This window comes from Diospyros lotus, chromosome 15, assembly GCF_014633365.1.
Source record: "Diospyros lotus cultivar Yz01 chromosome 15, ASM1463336v1, whole genome shotgun sequence".
Lineage (NCBI taxonomy): Eukaryota > Viridiplantae > Streptophyta > Magnoliopsida > Ericales > Ebenaceae > Diospyros > Diospyros lotus.
Genome location: NC_068352.1, coordinates 426,118 through 446,112, shown reverse-complemented (window position 1 = coordinate 446,112; position 19,995 = coordinate 426,118). Strand labels below are relative to the sequence as shown.

At 37.4% G+C, this 19,995-nt stretch overlaps 1 protein-coding gene across 2 annotated transcripts in view; it reads right to left on the bottom strand.

Annotated features, from left to right (window-relative positions):
* Positions 1-19,995, bottom strand: part of LOC127792202 (callose synthase 7) — a 63,482-nt gene that overhangs the window by 26,192 nt on the left and 17,295 nt on the right. For both annotated transcript variants that reach the window (XM_052322625.1, XM_052322626.1), the window contains exons 7-12: positions 18,707-18,796; positions 18,420-18,511; positions 18,175-18,298; positions 7,898-8,029; positions 7,733-7,809; positions 7,571-7,658 (exon numbers count right to left, since the gene is read on the bottom strand). In XM_052322625.1, coding sequence (XP_052178585.1) covers positions 7,571-7,658; positions 7,733-7,809; positions 7,898-8,029; positions 18,175-18,298; positions 18,420-18,511; positions 18,707-18,796 — 603 coding nt within the window. The remainder of the gene's footprint in view (positions 1-7,570; positions 7,659-7,732; positions 7,810-7,897; positions 8,030-18,174; positions 18,299-18,419; positions 18,512-18,706; positions 18,797-19,995) is intronic.

Genomic DNA, 19,995 nt, shown 5'->3' with positions numbered 1-19,995 from the left:
AAGTATGATCCTTACAAGATTACAAAGAAGATAAATGATAATGCTTATGTTGTGGATTTGACTAATCATATCGGTATTTCCAAACATTCAATGTGGCTAATCTCTCTTCATACTTACCAGATGTGGATTTATCCAAACAGGATCAAAATTCGAGGTCGAATTTTTTCTCAAGTAAAGGTGAATGATGCGGTCACCAATCAAGACTTGGCCCAAGGCCGACCCAACCAAACCAGAACAGTATCACCAAAATAGTAGTGCCATAATGTTATTTTAATACTTCTTAAGTTTTAGAATTCTACTTGATTTAGGATTATACTTTATATTTCTACTTGATTTAGGATTCTATTTCATGTTTCTACTTGATTTAGGATTCTACTTCATGTTTGATTAGGATTTTATTTTTACTAGGATTCCAGTTAACTTTTATTTATGATTTATTTCTATTAGGATTCTAGTTGGATTTTGTTTTCCAAATATTAGATGGATTTGGATTAGCCAAATACTATAAATATGCCTAGGATCTAGAGTTTGTAATCAAGTTTTTCTTAATCAAATTTCAGCAACCTATTTGGGTTTTCTTAACAAAACAGTTTTGTTTTTGCGTCTTCTTGAAACTCAAGCTTCAGCTATTGAAGTTTGCTCTTTCAAGGGTTTATTTTGGTGTGTTTTTTCACACACGCGCTACACGCTACGTCAATAACCCATCTTCTGCCAATTACCGGATATGTCTACCACCACAGGTGAATTCAGTACCCGCAGCATAGAAGAAATACTGGCAGTCCCAGGGGTTCTACCATCAGGAGAACTATAGAAAATCAATGTCACCTATCGATTGAAAGGGAAAATTACCTAAAATTGTCCCAATTGATCAAGACTATTCTAAAGGGGAAAGGAAAGATTAGTCATATCTTGGGGACCAGACCGAAGGAGAGGGACCTAACATATGCAGCATGGGATCAGGAAGACTCCATGATAATTGCATGGCTTTGGAATTCTATGGCACCCAAAATCAATGATGCCTGTATCTTCCTGCTGATGGCAAAAGATGCTTGGGAGTCTATCCGATCTACTTAAAGGTTAAAGATGCCGCTCAAATCTATGAGTTGAAGATCAAAATGACTACGACTAGACAAGGGAATAAGATGGTTACAGAGTATGTCAATCTTTTGAAAGGATTGTGGCAGGATGGATCACCACCGAGTTACAGAGATGAAAAATAGTGATGATGGAGCAACGTTGAAGGCTTTCATAGAGAAAGATTGAACCTATGACTTCCTAACGGGTCTCAATGTGGACTATGATCAAGTGAGGGTTCAAATTCTAGGCAAAGATGATTTCCTATCACTAAATGAGATTGTTTCAATTATCCTAGCTGAAGAGAGTAGGAGGGGTGTAATGCTTGAGCCCAAACTAGTTGAAGCTTCAACATTGGTGGCTAATGGAGGAGGCCGTGGATCAAAGAAGCAGCAACCAAGCAGAGAAAATGGGAAAATAGCCTCCAAATCTATGGGTGGTGATAACCGTAATAATATATGGTGCACTTATTGTAAGAAACCAGTACATACTCAAGAAATGTCTTGAAGGTTGAGTGGAAAACCATCAAGCAAGGAATAGGGAAACAAAAGCGAACAATCGCAAAGAGGCCAAGGGTGAGCCAATATGGTAACACTGCAAGGAGAGGAAAAGACCCAAGAATTGAAGGAGTTTGACAAGGAAGAGATTGAGAAGTTGAGAAATCTCCTTACGTACCCTCGAAAAACCTTCAGATAATTGTTCATTGGTGCATTCAAGTAAACTTCCAACCTCTCATGCTTTAAATGCCTTGGATAGATCCTTTAAAGATTTGTGGATTATTGATTTAGGAACCACTGATCATATGACTCATTTCTCTTAGAGTTTCAATTCATATTCACCCTATTCTGGCAGTAGGGAAATTCCCACTACCAATGATTCCTTGACCACATCCAAAACCTACTTTGAAAATATCCTCTATGTTCCTTAATTGTCCACCAATTTTTTTTTTATCAAATATCCAAACTTTCCCATGATATGAATTGCAAAGTGACCTTTTTCCCATCTTAATGTTTGTTTCAGGACTAGGATTTGGGAATGATGATTGGACGTGCTAAGCAAAGGGATGGATTATACTATCTTGAGGGTTACCTAGATATTTTTGCTTAAATCCAAATCTAATTTGAGTGATATCCTCCCGAATTTCTTTTCCATGATACAAAACTAACTGAGTACAAATCAAAAGATTTATGTTGGATAATGCAAAAGATTATTTCAACCAAACACTTTCCACATATTTCCATTAACAAGAGGTTATTCATGAGTCACCTTGTGTTTACATTTCACAACATAATGGAGTTGCAAAGAAGAAAAATAGCCATCTCCTAAACACTTGTCAAACTCCAATTCTAACAATGGAATTCTCCTTTGGAATTGGGGAGAATTAGGGAGGTTTGGGAAGAGAATTGAGGGAATTGATGGGCAAGAATGGGAGAAGGGTTGAGAGAGAAGATGAAAGTGAGACGAGAAAATAAATTTCGTTTGTATTGATCGATGCATTCTCTTCGAGCAGGATCAAAGTTATATACTAATCCTCGAAATAGGCGCTAAATTCAAAAACAGTGTAATTGCCTACTTTAGGTTATTATAGGCCTTGCTATTTAAGCAACATACAATTATGTCCCCTTGCCCTTATAACTACAAGCATATGACAACACTACTTGAGCACTATTGTTTCAGAAAAATGTGACAAAACACTTGTTTTTTTGTTGGGGGGGGGGGGGGGGGGGGAGTAGTGCTTAGAGCCACACATGTCATAAACGGGGTCATAAACAAGTTACCATCCCAAGTGTTAAAACTTCTAGAGTCCCATGGAAATATTGTCTCAGTTTTATCTAGGTCTTAATACAACAAACCATCTTACTCCTAGAGTATTTGGGTGTGTTATATTTGTTCATGTCCATAGTCAAAATAAAGAGAAATTGGACCCTAGAGCTACCAAGTGTGTCTTTGTGGGATACTCTTCAATGCAGAAAAGGTTCAAATGCTATCATGCACCTATTAAAAAACTTATTTCCACAGATGTTACCTTCATTGAAACCAAATCATATTTCACCCAACCTTATCTTCAGAAGGAGACATCATTTGTGGAAGATAAGGATCGTGATTTTTTCCTCCTTGACTTGCTGCCATCATCTCCTAGACCTTCACCCGAACCTGAGCCTCCTTCACAAACCCAAAATAAGCCCTCCTTACAACCTGATTAACAAACAGAGGGGGAAAAGCTCACTACTGACAATCGGTTCTTACAAGTTTACTCGAGAAAGATAAATCTAGAGCTCGAACCAAGGCCGGATCAATCATTAGACCCAACTTCTAGAAATGAGGTAATATCTTTTAGCTCTCCTCCTAAAAAATATCCTTAATCTGACATAGATTTGCCCATAGAACTTAGGAAAGGAACCAGAGAATGCACAAAACATCCATTATACCCAATATCTCACTTTGTGTCCTTTAAAGATGCTCTCCATCTCATAAAAGTTTCCTTACAAACATAAACACGACATCGATTCCCAAAAAGGCACCATATGGCTTGAAACAATCAAGATGAACACGGTGAGAATCCTTCTATCTCTGGTAGTTAACTTTGACTAGCCTATGCAATAGTTTGATGTAAAAAATGCATTCTTGCACGTAGATCTCGAGGAAGAAATCTACATGGAAATACCCCCAAGATCAATAGAAACCTAGCTATGAATAAGGTTTGCAAGCCCAAAAAGGCACCATATGGCTTGAAACAGTCACCAAGAGCCTGGTTTGGGAGATTTTCCAAAGGTAATGCATTCCATAGGGTACAAGCAGAGCCAAGGGGGTCACACCTTATTCATAAAACACTCGGGTTCAGAGGGAGTTACTGCTGTCATTTATGTTGGTGACATCATAGTGACAAGAAATGAAGAAAAGGAAAGGCAGAACTTAGGAAAGTGTTTGGCCAAGGAATTTGAGATTAAGGAACTAGGGAACTTTAAATATTTCCTGGGTATTGAAGTGGCACGGTCAAGACAAGTGATCTTTACATCCCAACATAAGTATGTCCTTGATGTCTTGAGAGATAGAAAAATTGGCTTGCAAACCATCCAACGTCCTAATTGATCCCAATCATAAACTTGGTGAAGCAGAGGAAGATAGGGCCACAGATAAAGAAGCATATTAGAGACTGGTTGGCAAACTAATCTACCTATCCCACACACGACCTAACATTGCCTATGTAATTAGCGTAGTGAGCTAATTCATACTCAACCCCAAGCAACTCCACTTGCAAGCAGTTTATAGAATCCTGCACTACCTTAAGGGAACTATAGGAAAGGGGATTTTATTCAAGAAATGTGACAAACTCACTCTAGAGGCCTATATCGATGAAAACCACGCAAGCTCAGTGGTTGATAAAAGATCCACCACGAGATACTACACTTTCTTGGGAGGAAACTTAGTTACTTGGGGGAGCAAAAAGCATAATGGCATGGCAAGATCAAATGCAAAATCAGAATTTCGGGCAATGGTGTAGGGTGTATGTGAGCTACTACGGTTGAAGATTATTTTGGAAGATATAAGCCTCAAGTGGGATGGTCCTATGAAGCTCTACTATGATAATAAGCCTGCAATTAGCATTGCACACAATCTTGTGCAACATGATAAAAAAACACACACTGAAATTGACCGACACTTTATTAAGGAGAAGCTTGACAATGGTCTCATGTGTACACCTTATGTACTAAGTGAATCACAACTGTTAGATATCCTAACCAAGGGACTCAATAGTCCACTTTTTCATAAGATTGTAGCTAAGCTAAAAATAGACAATGTCTACTCACCAACTTGAGAGGGAGTGTCAAGAATTAAGGCTAGAACTAAGGTATCGGGAGTTAAGGCTGGAATTAAGGCTTTAATTATGTCTATTTTTCTATATATAGAAGTTTACCCTAATTATTATATTTGTTTCCATATTTGTGTAAATCACCTATTGTACATATCCCTATTGATTCAACGAAAAAGATATAGAAAATTTCTACCCTAATTTCCCACAGCATCATAAAACTTCCTGAGATGATGAACATATTTTCTTTTGTTTTTATTTAGTATGATCAAACAATCTTAATCCAATTGAAAGAAAGAAGCACCAGAAACTTCACATTATGCACATGATTTCAATCATGAACAAAATATTCCAGTGATTTTTTTTTGGCCAGATATCTTGTGTTTTGAGAAAGTTTGAACTTTTTGACAAACAGACTAGGAGAATGGTTGAAAGCTATGTATCCATCCTACAGAAGGAAGATTTTTTTTTTTTCTTTTTTGTTTTTGAATATTCGTTGTTACAATGGATTAGATATTATTTTTGATCTAGAAGCTTCATAGAACTCTCAAATTCAAAATGGCTTATTTTGAATTGACATGAATTGTTTACATAAGAAACCAAAAGAGTCAAATGTTAAAAGCATTGTTCAATGTGGACAATTTTAACACAAAGTGAAAAAGAAAGCAATTTTAAATAGTTCATGTTCTCTATTTTTCTCTTTAGATGATGCTCAGATATACTTTTGACACATTGGTGTCCAATGACTAAAATATTAGTTAAATAGGAGAATCTTTGATGAAAAAGATGAAGAATAGTAAAGCGGTTGAACTATATAATATACCAATATTAGTACAAAAATGCTTGGGAGAAGAGGGCATTTTATGGTTAACAAAATTATTAAATGGATCCTTAAATCAAAAAGGATATCGAACGAGTGGAGGAGGAGCACTTTAGTGCCCATTTACAAGAACAAAGGAGATGTTCAAAATTGTGGAAATTATAGAGGAATTAAGTTAATGAGTCACACTATGAAATTTTGGGAGAAAGTGATTGAGCAAAGATTAAAAAGAGAAACCAATGGAAAACAATTTGGTTTCATGACTGATAGGTCAACATTGGAAGCTATATATTTGTTGAGGCGCCTAATGGAAAGGCAGAGAGGTAACCAAAAGGATTTACATATGGTGTTTATATATAGGGAAAGCTTATGGTGAAGTGACTATAGAAGTCTTATGGAGGGTTTTAGAGAAAAAAGGAATCCAGATTTCTTATATACAATTTATTAAAGACACGTATCACATAGGAAAAATTAGTATTAAAACACATGCAGAAGACACTGAAATTTTCCAATTACAGTAAGATTACACCAAGGATCTGCATTAAGTGCTTACCTATTTTCCCTGGGAAGGGATGAACTTACTAAACATTTTCAACCAAAGGTGCCATAGTGTATGCTATTGCAAATAATATAGTGTTGATGAGACAAAAGAAGGCATGAATACTAAATTCAGTATTATAGAGGAACACTTTAGAATCTAAAGGATTTAAATTAAGTAAGGTGAAAAATATACGGCATGCAAGTTTATTAAGAATATAAGTGTAGATGATGTTACGATAAAATAGGAAGATCAAATCATACCAAGAAAAAACCAATTTAGGTATCTTAGATCAATCAACCCAAAAGATGGGTAGAGGAGATTAATGAGGATCTTGCTTGTAGAATTAAGGGAGGTTGGTTAAAAGGAAAAGTGCATCTGGTTTTCTATGTGATAGTAAGATCACACAAAAGCTAGAACAGAAATTTTATAAAACAGCTATAAGACCAGCTTTATTATATGACACATAATGTTGGGTAATAAAGTACCAATGTGTACAAAATATGAGCTTTACCAAGATGAGAACATTTAATAAGTTTTAGTTTTGCTTTAAACCGAGTTTTTAGTGTTCCAAAGCATTTTTTTTTATCTCCACATATTCCTGAAATATTTCTGGAGTGCTGCTATTTTGCAGGATAATTGAAACAATACATCCAAACAAAATTTGAACCTTCCAAGCATCTATGCTGTGAATAAATGTTAACGTGATGGTTCCAGGCCATTGATAATCCATGTATAGAACTGAATTGATGATAAATTATGATTTCTCAGTCAATGCTCCAAGCTATTTTAGATACAGGAAAAGTAGTAGTGCATCAGTAGATATTTCACAACCAAACAGAGCATGTTCCATTATTTTATCTTATGCCCAATGTAATCAGGTACATCTACTACTGATAGTTCCAGAAATCTTACATTCTAAAACTCATATAGGTATGAGCCATCCAATCAATTTTCAATGATTAATGCTACCAACAAATATTTCTTAAGAGTCAGAAAATGTTTGGGCTTCACATAAATAATAGACCAAAATCCATATCAAGATTGTCATATCATTTTAATTCAAACATGTTTGCTGATACCTAATTTCAGGATTGAATCTATTCCTTCCCACTATAAAGAAAACTTAAATCTCTTCAATATGCCGCCTTCTATTCTTTCTTCAACAGTTAAATCATAAGTGACTTCAAGCTGACCAAGAATTACTTTCCAAAGTTCAGTACAATGTTTTAACAGTCAAATAGCATAATAAACAGGTAACTTTTTTAAACTAATATACAATGACCGAAATCAGAGTTTCAGAACATTAGTGCACATGTAAAATTACCGCATCTGAAACCTTTATCTCACTGGAGTTCACAAAAAAATCGGCTTTGGGGTCCATTGGCCAACTTAATTTAAAGCATTTCTGAGACCTGGAAAAGGAGAAAAGACTTGGTAACTGGTAATCCATTTTAACATCAGAAGAAGTCCACTTTGAAATATTTACCAGAAATATTCATTTAAATCATCATAATTTCTCCATGCTGAATGACTTGCTTTGCCACCTTTGTTTCTCCTCGCTTCCTTTGGATCAAATAAAAATCAATTAAGAAAACAATGTGGAATTTATACAAACAAGAAAGGGCAGAAGCTACTTAAAAAAATGGACTACCTTGCGCATGACCTCGTAAATAGGGGTTATAACTTCATGCAGAAAAGACTCTTCACCATATAGTGCTGTTGAATATGTGCCTCTATTGACTGGAGCATTGCTAAATAAAATTCCATGAACCACCCCCGCCATCTTATTTATTTGAAACAAAAGAAGTGTTACTTTCTTATGCAAAGCAGACCACAAAAACAAAAGTATCAGGCCACCTATATTAAGGGAGCAAGATTCAATAATAAATTCCTTGAGCATGACTGTCAAGATTACTTGTGCTTGTTATTGTCAACAGCTGCTCCTTTTACAAAAGCTTTAGCAAAATAGCATGCTCAACCAAGTGGCAGGAGTAAATTCTTGAAACTACTCCATATGGTAAAAATTGGCGATAATCACAATGTAGAAGTAAATTGTGCACCATATCACATTGAAAAATGTTTGCCAACATAGTGACTGTTCCACCACAAAACACATCTAAATGTGAGAGACCGAGATGAATCACATTTCTCATATTTCGAAAGAACTTCATTGCATACTTTGAGGTGTAGAAGTTTCACCAAGAGTTGCAACGTAATTGAAGATTAAACTACTCTAAAGACTTTACACTGCATTGGTCCAAGCCATAGTTACCAGGAACATGGTACAATCCAGGTCATGGTACAGGAACAGGTACAGGGTATATGAGCATCTTATTTTTGTATTACGGACAAGGTAGACTGACTTGGTTTATTATTTCACGTCATGGTACGTTTTAAAGTTGTACTCGGATCGAAATTAGTTGGATTGATACTTTACTATTATAGGAGTTGGCTTGTTTTGCTTTGCATTCTTTTCTATGTTCTTGTACAACTTATGCAATGAAGAGTGCTATGCAAATGAAGCCAGGTTTGAATATAATTCAAAATGGAAATGAATATACAAGAAATGAGACAGGCAAACCTTCTTTTCTCTAATTCTTTTTGAAAATTATTCCAACTTTTCAGTCTCTTCCCAGGTTTTAAATTGGTTTAACCAGATTCAAGCACCAGTTTGGATCCCCATTCTTGGGAACCCAGATTGAGTTCCTCATGATCCAGGGATGCATAAGAACTGCCTTCCAGAATGCACATTCCAGATAGCAGTTCCAGTGGGGAGGAATAAAACTGGTAACTATGGTCCCAGCAAACCACAAAAGCTTGGCATTAATGACACTAGATAACTTTTACAGCATCAGTATTGACATTCACAGGATCTTTTAACTGTAATGATGCCAGATAATTTTTAAAGGTGGGTGATTATAAAAAGTCCAGCATGCAGTTCTTTTGATACTGCTGGATCATGTCATACTTCTAGTTCAGATAGACTTCATGTTGGCAACAACATATTTTTAATCGTAATCAATATCATAATTACATGTGACACATGCTCTGTTTTTTCACTTTTTACCTGCCCGAAAAGATTCATTTCCTGTCCTTAGGTTCTATAATGCGATAGGGTGTATTTCTTTAACACACCAATGTCATGCACAATGCCATCAGTATGTCACCCACATTTCATCCATCATTCTCCAAGAGGCTCATGTCATGGCCCTCAATTTTTGCTTTTAATTATGAAAAATATGGGGATAATTTGTTTTAACCAAACTTTAAAGTTTTCCTTCCCATAACCCCCATAAGATTTTATTAATCAGGTGAACACAGCAGAAATTACAAATGGAAAATCTTGTGCTTTCCTGCCACCCAATGATTGGCATGTTCAAGGAAAAAGGTTGAATGATCTCTTAATCATCTTATTCTTACTGTGTTTGTATGGTTTAGGGTGTTACTTCGACATTAGGTTTGATCAGGCTAAGAGATCTATTCCCTTGAATTTTCCTTAGGATTTTTCTTAGTCTTCGGCTTTGGAACTACTACAGTTCACCTAGGGAATTGAAGTCCTTATCCCATGACAGTCAACTACAGCAATGACTACAGCCAAGGTCTTTCCCAGTCTGCCTGAAAATAGTTGACTAGGGCTTCACCTATAGATCCTAGTCAATCGTTTGGCCTTGTACAGAATTGGTTGCTCATGGTTTGAGATAGTTGAGCTATAGTTGGCCCATCAACTATGGTCGTTAACAGTTGACTCTTAGTTGAAAACAGCCTCCTTAGTCAAAGTTCAAAGTTCCTAAAGCCATTATAGTCAGTCTTGTGACTAATTGATCGACTACAAGCAATTGCCTGTGTCTTTGATCTTTTTTAATCCCAAACTCACTTTAGTGGATCCTTTAAAGCCTTAGCAACCCTTAAGACTTCTCACATGGTCTTCAACACCTTTTACTTATTGTTTTGTATCTCCAAACCCATTCGTAATTGTACTCACTGGTTTCTCATTAATGACACCTCCCAAAATTTACCAAAACCAGCACACGACACAAAGATGCATTTCCATAATGAAAATTAGTATATAGCCATACTTTTTGTAATAAATGTGTGTATATAATATTTTACAGCCCCTTTTCGAACACAAGATACTTAGCATGCTATGCAAGACCATTAATACATAAAAACAACAAAATGTATCATGCATGCTAGCTAGGGATCCACATTTGGATGAGCCTCTACATCATCCCTTGGTTGCCCCATCACCCTCTTGGACATCTGAAAAATGGTTTAACATGTATGACCTAAAAGCTCAGCAAGATCGCATTGTGGAAGCATCTAATGTTTTACAATAATATATAGTTGTTGCTACTACTATTGTTTTGTTTGTGTAGTAGTTTGTTAATTAATTGTAAGTTGTATTGTTGTTTGTATTAGATAAGTTGGTGTAAGGCGGTGCCTCTTTGTTGTGCGGTGAGCTGCATATATAAGCAGCTCACATCCTCTCTTGTTAAGTTCAGTTTCATTTCAGTAAAATCTGTTTACAAGTGGTTCTTTCTCTCTCTCTCGACTTTTTGTTCTTTGTCTTCTTGTGCCCTAGGGCTTTCAATACATGGTATCAGAGCCAATTGCTCGGTCCTAATGGCCTCCAATCATGCGCTCAGTTCCTCTGTCTCTCCCTCTCCTTCTCCTCGATTCTCCTCAATCCTCATCCTTGTCAACTGCTTCTCAATCTGATTTCTTAGCAGTGGCAAAGGCCTTCAACTTCATTCCTATAAAACTCAATTCCAGCAATTATATCTTCTGGAAGGCTCAGATCCTTGCTACAATTCAAGCCTTTGATCTCGTTTCCTTTCTCAACAAGACCTCTCCTCTAGTGAAGTTTCTATCCGATTCAGAAGGAGGAGAAGCCGTGGTCAATCTTGAATATTTGAGCTGGATCTGATCTGATTAGCTCTTGTTGGGATGGCTCTTCTCCACCATTGACAAAGAGGTGTTAGCATAGGTGATTCACTGTGAATCATCTGCCGAGGTATGGCTCTCTTTGAAAAATCTGTATTCACATCAAACTATAGCTAATTCCTTTCAATTGAAGCAGCAACTAAGGTCAATTAAGAAGGATGCACTTTCTGTAAATGACTACATCCTCAAGATTAAGACAATAGGCCATGCTCTTGCAGCCATAGGAGAGCCATTAAATGATAAAGATCTGTTGCTTGCTATATTAAATGGTCTAGATCAGGACTATGAAACAGTTGTGAGCCTAATAACGTATCAGATGGATGAAATTAATTTGAAAAAGGTTCAATACCTACTATTGATGCATGAGCAAAGGTTGTCAATTAAAAATTCACCACAGTCTTCAATAAGTTTTGATTCTATGCATGTGGATGTGGCATCTGTTCCTACACAGAATAGTGGTTTTGATAAAAATAGAGGAGGAGAGAGAGGCCGAGGTAGAGCATCAAATAGAAGGATTTATTATCAGTTTTGTGGGAAGCTAGGGCATTTTGTAGGCAGGCGCTATCATTGGTTTGATAGAAATTTTCAGCGAGTGTCTAGCCAAGAGTTTGGCAGACCCAATCAGTTAGATTCCAAAGCTTATATGGCCTCCTTTAGTGATTCTAATGGAGCCTACATGAGTGAGACAGGTTCTATACAAGGTTCTCACTATGGCAGTTTTCCCAAACCCTAACTTCTGATAATTTTGCTGCCCAGTCTTCTCCTTCAGATCCATCTTGGTTTGTGGATTCTAGGGCAACCAACCACATTACTTCAAACCTAAACAACTTGTCCTTGCATACTCCTTATAATGGTGGGGATAAAATGGCCATAGGCAATGGTAAGAAACTGCCTATTACTCATATAGGTATTAGTTATTTACAAGCACTACTTAAACCTAATTCAGTTCTTTCATACCTAATGTTCTTCATGTTCCAAGTATGAAGAAAAATTTACTTAGTATTTCACAACTTCCTCATGATCACAATGTTGTGGCTGAGTTTCATTCGGATGTTTGTTTGATTAAGGACAAGGCTTCTAGGCTGGTGCTACTTTGGGGATACCTTAAGGATGGGCTTTATTGACTGGTTTCAACATCTTATTCTACTGTTAACTGCACCCCTGCCCAATCCCTAGAGACTTCATCCATCAACTCACCTTTTCCTTCTTTGAATACATGTAATAGACAGAACTCATTTTGTCATGAGCTGTCAGGGGTTGTAATTGTTGCTCAAAACACTAATGTTTGCCAGTAGTGGCATGATAGATTGGGACATCCATCATTGAATGTACTGAAATTTGTGTTGAATAAAATGGGTATCTCTTGCTCTCTTTCAAATTTATCCTTTTGTGATTCTTGTAAGATTGGCAAGTTGAGAGCTGTGAAATTACTGCTACTAAGCCTTTGGATTTGGTCTATTCAAACCTATGGGGACATGCTCCTTGTTATGTCTATTAAAGGGTTTAGATACTACATAATCTTTGTGGATGCATACACTAGGTACACTTGACTTTACCCCTTAAAACTTAAGTCAGATACCATTTCAGTCTTTACCATATTTCACAAGTTTGTTGAACTTCAGTATCAAACTAAACTTAGAGCCTTACAAATAGACAATGAGGGGGAGTTTAAAGCCTTTTTACCTTATCTTCATGATAATGGCATTCAGCCTCGGTTTACCCATCCACACACCCATCAACAAAATGATGTAGCTAAGAGAAAACATAGACATAAATCTGAAATGGGCCTAACCTTGTTAGCTCATGCCCAAATGCCCCTCAAGTTTTGGGTGGAAGCCTTTCAAACAACAATGCATCTCATTAATTTGCTTCCCTCCTCACCTCTCAAGTTCCACACACCATTCGAATTACTATACCACAAACAACCTAACTATCTAATGTTTCAACCTTTTGGTTGTGCTTGTTTCTCCTATCTTCTTCCCTATAACAAGCATAAGTTTGACTTCCATTCTGTCAAGTGTTTTTTTTTTGGGGGGTATAGTCACACTCAAGCTAGCTATAAGTGCTTGCATCCATTAGGGAGAGTGTATGTGTCTAGACATGTGCAATTCAATCCTAGTGAATTTCCTTTTCCTATCTTGTTTTCTCCTTCATCTTCTTCTCTACCTAAATCAGTGCCATCTTCCTCAATTTTAAATGGGTATTCCACTGCATTTCTTCAGCCTGTTTCTTCTTCTTCTACTTCTTTAGCGTGTCCTCAGGTAGCATAGTCTCCGGCTTCTATTTTATCTAGCCCTATCTCCACTAGCTCTCACGATACTTCAGCTTAGTCTACAAATGCTTGGAATGAACTACAACCTCTTGTTACCCAGCCACCAACACCTAAAAATTCTCTACCTAAGTCCAAGACTGTTCCAGCCCCATCAGTTCATCCTATGATTATAAGATCAAAGTCCAAACAACTTGTTGCCTCTTCTCCTCATGCCTTAGTGAGTTCTCTTGAACCTAGTTCAGTTCATGGGGCTCTTTTAGACTCACGATGGGTTAAGGCCATGGAAGAAGAGTACACATCCTTGCAAATGAATAATACCTGGGACCTAGTTCCTTTTTCCACGGATATGAATTTGATTGGCTACAAATGGGTTATCCAGGTGAAATATAATGCTAATGGGTCTATTCTTAAGTATAAGGCCAAGTTGGTGGCCAAGGGTTTCCTTTAAACTCTGGGGGTGGATTATGCTGAAACCTTTAACCCGATAGTCAAAGCTCCAACTATTAGAGTTTTATTCTCTCTAGTAGTCACTTTTGGTTAGGACATACAACAAGTTGATGTTAATAACGCTTTTCTTAAAGGAGACTTGGTTGAGACTGTTTTCATGGCTCAACCTGAAGGGTTTGTAGATTCTCGATTTCCTACTCGTGTGTAGATTGAAGAATCACTTTATGGCCTCAAGCAAGCCCCTCGAGCTTGGTATACAAAGCTAAGGGCTGCATTGCAGAGTTAGGGTTTTGTTAGGGCTATATGTGATGCTTCTTTGTTTATCAAGAGGACAGTTGGTTATGAACTTTTTGTTTTGGTGTATGTTGATGATATACTCATTACTGGATTGGATTCAACAGCCCTTATGTCTTGTATTCATGATCTGGATACACTTAGCTCTTAAGACCCTAGGCTTTGTGAATTACCTCCTAGGGTTTGAAGCCTATAGGGAGGGTAGTGGTATTTACCTAACTCAGTCCAAGTATGTTGTTGACTTGTCGGAAAAGGTTGTTATGCAAGATTGCAAGCCTTGTGATACTCCTATGGTTGCCAGGATTTCATTGACTGATGAACGGGATCCCTTTTCTGATCCTTCTTTGTATAGAACTCTTATTGGCTCTTTGCAGTACCTAACCTACACTCGCCCGGACATAGCGTTTGTAGTGAACAAATTGAGCCAATTTTTGTCTAACCCAAAGTCTCAACATTGGTTAGCTTGTAAGAGGCTACTCCGGTACCTTAAAGGAACTATTGGCATGGGTTTGGTTTTCTCTCCCTCATCGGATGACTTGTCTTTAGTAGTCTATACAGATGAAAACTATGCTGGCTGCAAGGTCACTAGAAGATCTACTAGTGGTTTTTGTGTGTATCTTGGAAGGAATCACATTGTATGGGGGTCCAAGAAACAATCTGGTGTTACTAGATCTGTTGGAGAGGCTGAGTATCGGGCAGTTGCCCAAGGTGTGACAAGAGTTGATGTGGCTGAAATCTTTATTTTTGGAATTGGGGTATCCATGTGTTGTTACTCCAATAGTGTGGAGTGATAATTTGGTTGCCAAGAGCATGGCTAAGAATCTGTTCTTTCGCTCTTGAATCAAGCATGTTGAGATTGATGTACATTTCATTCTTGAGAAGGTTGAATGTGGTGAGGTAGAAATCATATATGTTCCAACATCTGATCAGATAGCTAATATTCTTACTAAAGGACTGCCTAGAGACCGGATCTGTTTTTGTGTGGAAAGCTTGGTATAAGGTTGTCACCTGTGTGTGCTGGTTCTAAGGTTGCTGTAGGGCAACCCAAGATCAAGTATTCATCATCTACGGAGCCTGATTTGAGGGAGAGTGTGGAAGCATCTAATGTCTTACAATAATAGAGTTGTTGCTGCTACTATTGCTTTGTTTGAGTAGTAGTTTGTTGATTAATTGTAAGTTGTATTGCTGTTGTGTTAGATAAGTTGGTGTGAGGCGGTGCCTCTTTGTTGTGCAGTGAGCTGCAGATATAAGCAGCTCACATCCTCTCTTGTAAGTTTAAGTTCAGTTTCATTTCAGTAAAATCTGTTTACAAGTGGTTCTCTCTCTCTCTCTCTCTCTCTCTCTCTCGACTTTTTGTTCTTCGTCTTCTTGTGCCCTAGGGATTTCATTGCACGCATATGCATACAATACATGAATCGTGCCAAAACTATTTTAATGCAAGTCTCAGGTACCCCTTTAATGGCCACTAGGCTAATCAAAACACCTCTCCATGGTTTCAACCCCCAGGGGCAACCACTCCAAGGATTTAGGACCAACCATTTACAAGAGAGTATCACAATCATGCCTAGGCCCCATGCATATAACCCATAAATCCATGTTTGCATGCATTACAGCGAGTCTAGGCATGTCAACCAAGTATAACAGCAATGCAAACATGATGCCCATGCCATGAACATAAGATGAAGAGTGATCTTACCAACGATGTAAAGATGAAGCAGAAACCCCTAGTGCAGGCCTCACAGGCCCGGCTGGCCTTCTCACACAGTAGCCACAAGCACACACACAACCTCTATTACACCTTCACGCCCTCTCACATCAAGTATCCCCCCTTACTCAAGCTTACAACACAGCAAGCACTCAGGCACAAGCATGGCAGCTCACACGCAAGCACGTCGTCGTCATGCCAAAAGTAATAGCATCTTTTCCACACTACACTTGCTTATATTAGGCAGAAGTTTTAGAGATGCTGGTTGGACTAATTTACCACTGCATATCCCACTTTTCCCAGGCTATTTTTGTATTTGTGTAATGGAAGCCCTCTTTTCCAGTTTTCTTGTAGGTGCACCAGCCAATGGGCAACCCCAATCAGCCTTTTCAGGTAGCATACAACCTTTTCTTCAGAGTGCATCAGGATTTGCCCCATTAAATCAGCATATCACCTTGTTCAGCCTTTCCTGCAGCCTTAACCATGCCAAACAAGACTATGTCTCTAACATTCATAACTCCTCTCACACCAAGTAGCTTCGTCACATTTGCGCACTCCTTTTTACACACTGCCTTGGGCAATCAGTTTCAAGTGTTTCACCCAACCACCTCCAGGTTTATGGATTTTCTTAGTTAGTAGCCACATCATCCATTACATTCTAATTTGTATACACGTATATTATTTATATGCATGCATGACCTCACCTCTAGCTGGCCACACCTGACAGTCCTCTTCTGTGTACCTTCTCATCTTTATACTTAGCCAATTAGGTTGCACCTTTATAATTGCACCATTGTACGCATGTACACACTCTTGTGCAGCCATATACTTATACTTTTGGGAGAACCATCTTCCCCAATTTCAGCCCAAGGCTGACCCTCAACAGCCCTTTCTTAAAGCTGGTTTGTTCTCTTATCTTGCTCTGAAAAAGCATTTCACTCAGCCTTTTCTCCCTTTTCTTACCCTTTTCTCCACCTTGTATGTACATCTATCATAGCCACATCATAACAACAACCTTTAGAATTAAAAAGGGTATAGTTCTAATCACATCTAGCCACTTTAGTGAACCTATTAGATCCCCTAACACTAGGTAAATCTTCATCTCTCCACAATGCATTGAGTAAGCTCAATACCCTTAATTTAAATTGATCTAAGGTCCTCCACCAAAATGTCTTTGAAATGGGCTTCAAAGTTAAATGGCTGAGATCACACAGGAAATCTTGATCTAATCCCATTTGCAAAGTCTTTGAAATGGGTTTTAAATTTCATCTGAGTCGTTTTCTCATGAAAAAACCCTAAAAATAGGCATACTTGAGCTTGTAGTCAACTATAGCATCCATTACAATTTGACTATACCTAAGTCCAGTGTTGTTCATCCTCCATAGTCAATCTCAAGTCAACTACACCATCTATAGCCGATTTTCCAAGCATTGGCCATGGTTGAACCCATAGTCAACCATAGTTTGCCTACAACCAAAACAGTTCAGTTGATCCTCCTAATTGATAACCCGCCTGTCCTAGCCACCTGCCAACCATCAAGTTCACTACTTGGTTGTAATCCAGGCCCTAGGCCTATTTTAGCAAAATTTATCATTTCTTGCATAATTATGTTCCATCAACCCAATTATTCACTAAAATACATAATTTAACATCCATAGTTAGGGTTGACATGACAGGCCATTACAGTTTATGCTTATCAGCCTATTGAAGTGACACATGGGTTGGCCAAATCCCCTCCACATGCTCCCTCATACATGGACTGCAAACAAATAACATAGAAGCTATATGTAGTCCTGAATTAGAATCTTTATCCTGTTTTTGAAAAGATGTAATAAGCTTAATTCATGTCGCTTTGAAATGATACTAACAATTGGGACTAAATCTTTGGCTTAATACCAGTTTGGGGATTGTGAGTGCTGGAACAAGACTCACCCTATTCTCTATGCAGTCACTGCCAAAAATGGAAGGGTCAGTGGGATGACCCTTCATTCCCAATAAAGTAATTCTAATAATAAACTAAAACTTAGTCGGTTTCTCTTTGAGCAAAATAAATGAAATTGGAGGGCAAAATAATCTGACATTAAGATGAATTCCCATTACGACTACCCCATACATTAAATAAATCAAAAACATAATTCCAAATGAGTTCAACTATATAGCTGAAACGAAATCTATAATTCAATCGAAGGGTAGGAACAGCATAGAGCATTGGTAAATAAGAAGACAACCCATGATACTGTGCAACTTCAAACAAAAGGAAACATACACTGTGAAAAATGTAGCAAAGACACTCGGGCATAAATCGGACATTTGAAGCTTCCCCCCAAATAAGAAGATAAAGTCCAATGTAAATAAGCTGTAGCTGTTGTTTATCAGAACCTGGTGGAATCCTGTGAACCGATGCAGGAACAATAAAATTGAAGACTTTAGGGGTTTAAGTTGTAAACTACTATCATACAATACGCAATTCAAAGATAATGTCAAGGATCTGATAACAACTGAGGAACTTACAGAAGATTTGGTTCACAGTGCAAATAGTCACACCATGACCTATAGTTCTTGAAAATTTTATCCATCAGAGATCTTACAGTCACACTATCCAACTGCAAAAAGTTTTATCATCAGTCTTCAGATTAGAGTAAAATGAGATGGAAAATAAGTATGCTACAGCGAAAGTCATGAGAAAATTTCATGATATAAATTTCTCCACATATTTCTTATCAGAAAAAGAAAAAAAAAATACATCTTCAGAGAAATGAAGCTATATTAATGTTGAGCAGACAAATAGAAAGATTTACCTGGACATAATTTTCTGTTTTCTTTTTCCTTACATCAATATTTGCAAGAAGAAATATTAAGTGCTCCCTCTGATTTTCCACATTTCCTTTCTTCAATACCAAAACATAAGATAACAGCATATGTCAGACGATCAAGTTTTTTCTTGTCATAAGCTTGTACATTTCATAAGGCAGATAAAATAGCTAGCAGAATGGAACTCTTACTAGTCTTTATCACAAATCAATAATCCCCATTAGCAAGAAATAGAATAAAGCATTCAATTTCATTTATGATGATCTAAAAGTGCATGAAAGATACCTATTAGTCCACAAAAGGCAAAAGAGGAATCGGCATCACTGGGTCCTAAGAAAATTTCTCATGCCTAAAATTGGCTCAATATTGAACTTATCTTCCCTAAGATGGCAGAAACAAGGCCAACAGCAACTTTCTTTAATAAAGGCCAATAATTAAATGTTGAACAGGAATCAAGGGAAGAAGTTGGTGGTACTTTCACTATCTGCAGGCTCTTCTTCATTTTATTAAGCCCTCGAACTTGCTAGATTCTTGTTTACCATTGCCACAGGCTTTCCTTTATGTCAGTATGCTGTGTGGATTTGGGAATATACCTTCTAGTGTACAAATTCTTATTTCAATGTTATAGCTTGGACTAGATGGTAAGCCTAGGTAGCAACTGTAAGGTTGCTCCTTTGTGACTGGAAGGTCACAGGTTTGAGTTGTGGAAACACCCTCTTTGAAGAAAAGCAAAGGGAAGGTTACATACAAATACAACCCTCCTCCACAACCCACTAAAACAAAGGACTCCATGCACTATGGACACCTTTTTTAAAGCTTGGTCTAAGTTCTAGATTCAAGTCAGTTTAATCAATTTCTAAAGTTATATTCAAACACCTAGCTCTGGTCCATAGCAATTACCTACAAGAAAAGAGATTATAAAGTACACATAATTATTTAATAGGGAAAGATGATGGAAGAGAATATTCATGTTTAACAATAACATTATGATGTACTAAAGAGTTTGAAAGTCTATTATACTTCTCTCATAAAATATTGAAAAGAAAAGTTCATGGTCAAAACAGTTGCTATTCATCGGTATATATAACCTTGCATTCCATGCTGGAACCTGGTGCTCATTTTCCAAAGTTACTACAGAAACTTTCTATACTAAAACTCCCAAGAATTAACCTCATACAAGCAGATGATTAGCCACATACTTCTAAGAGGAAATAAAGAGTGTGTTAACGAGTATGCCATCATTCAAGGCACCCGGACAGGACAGTACATCAGCAAT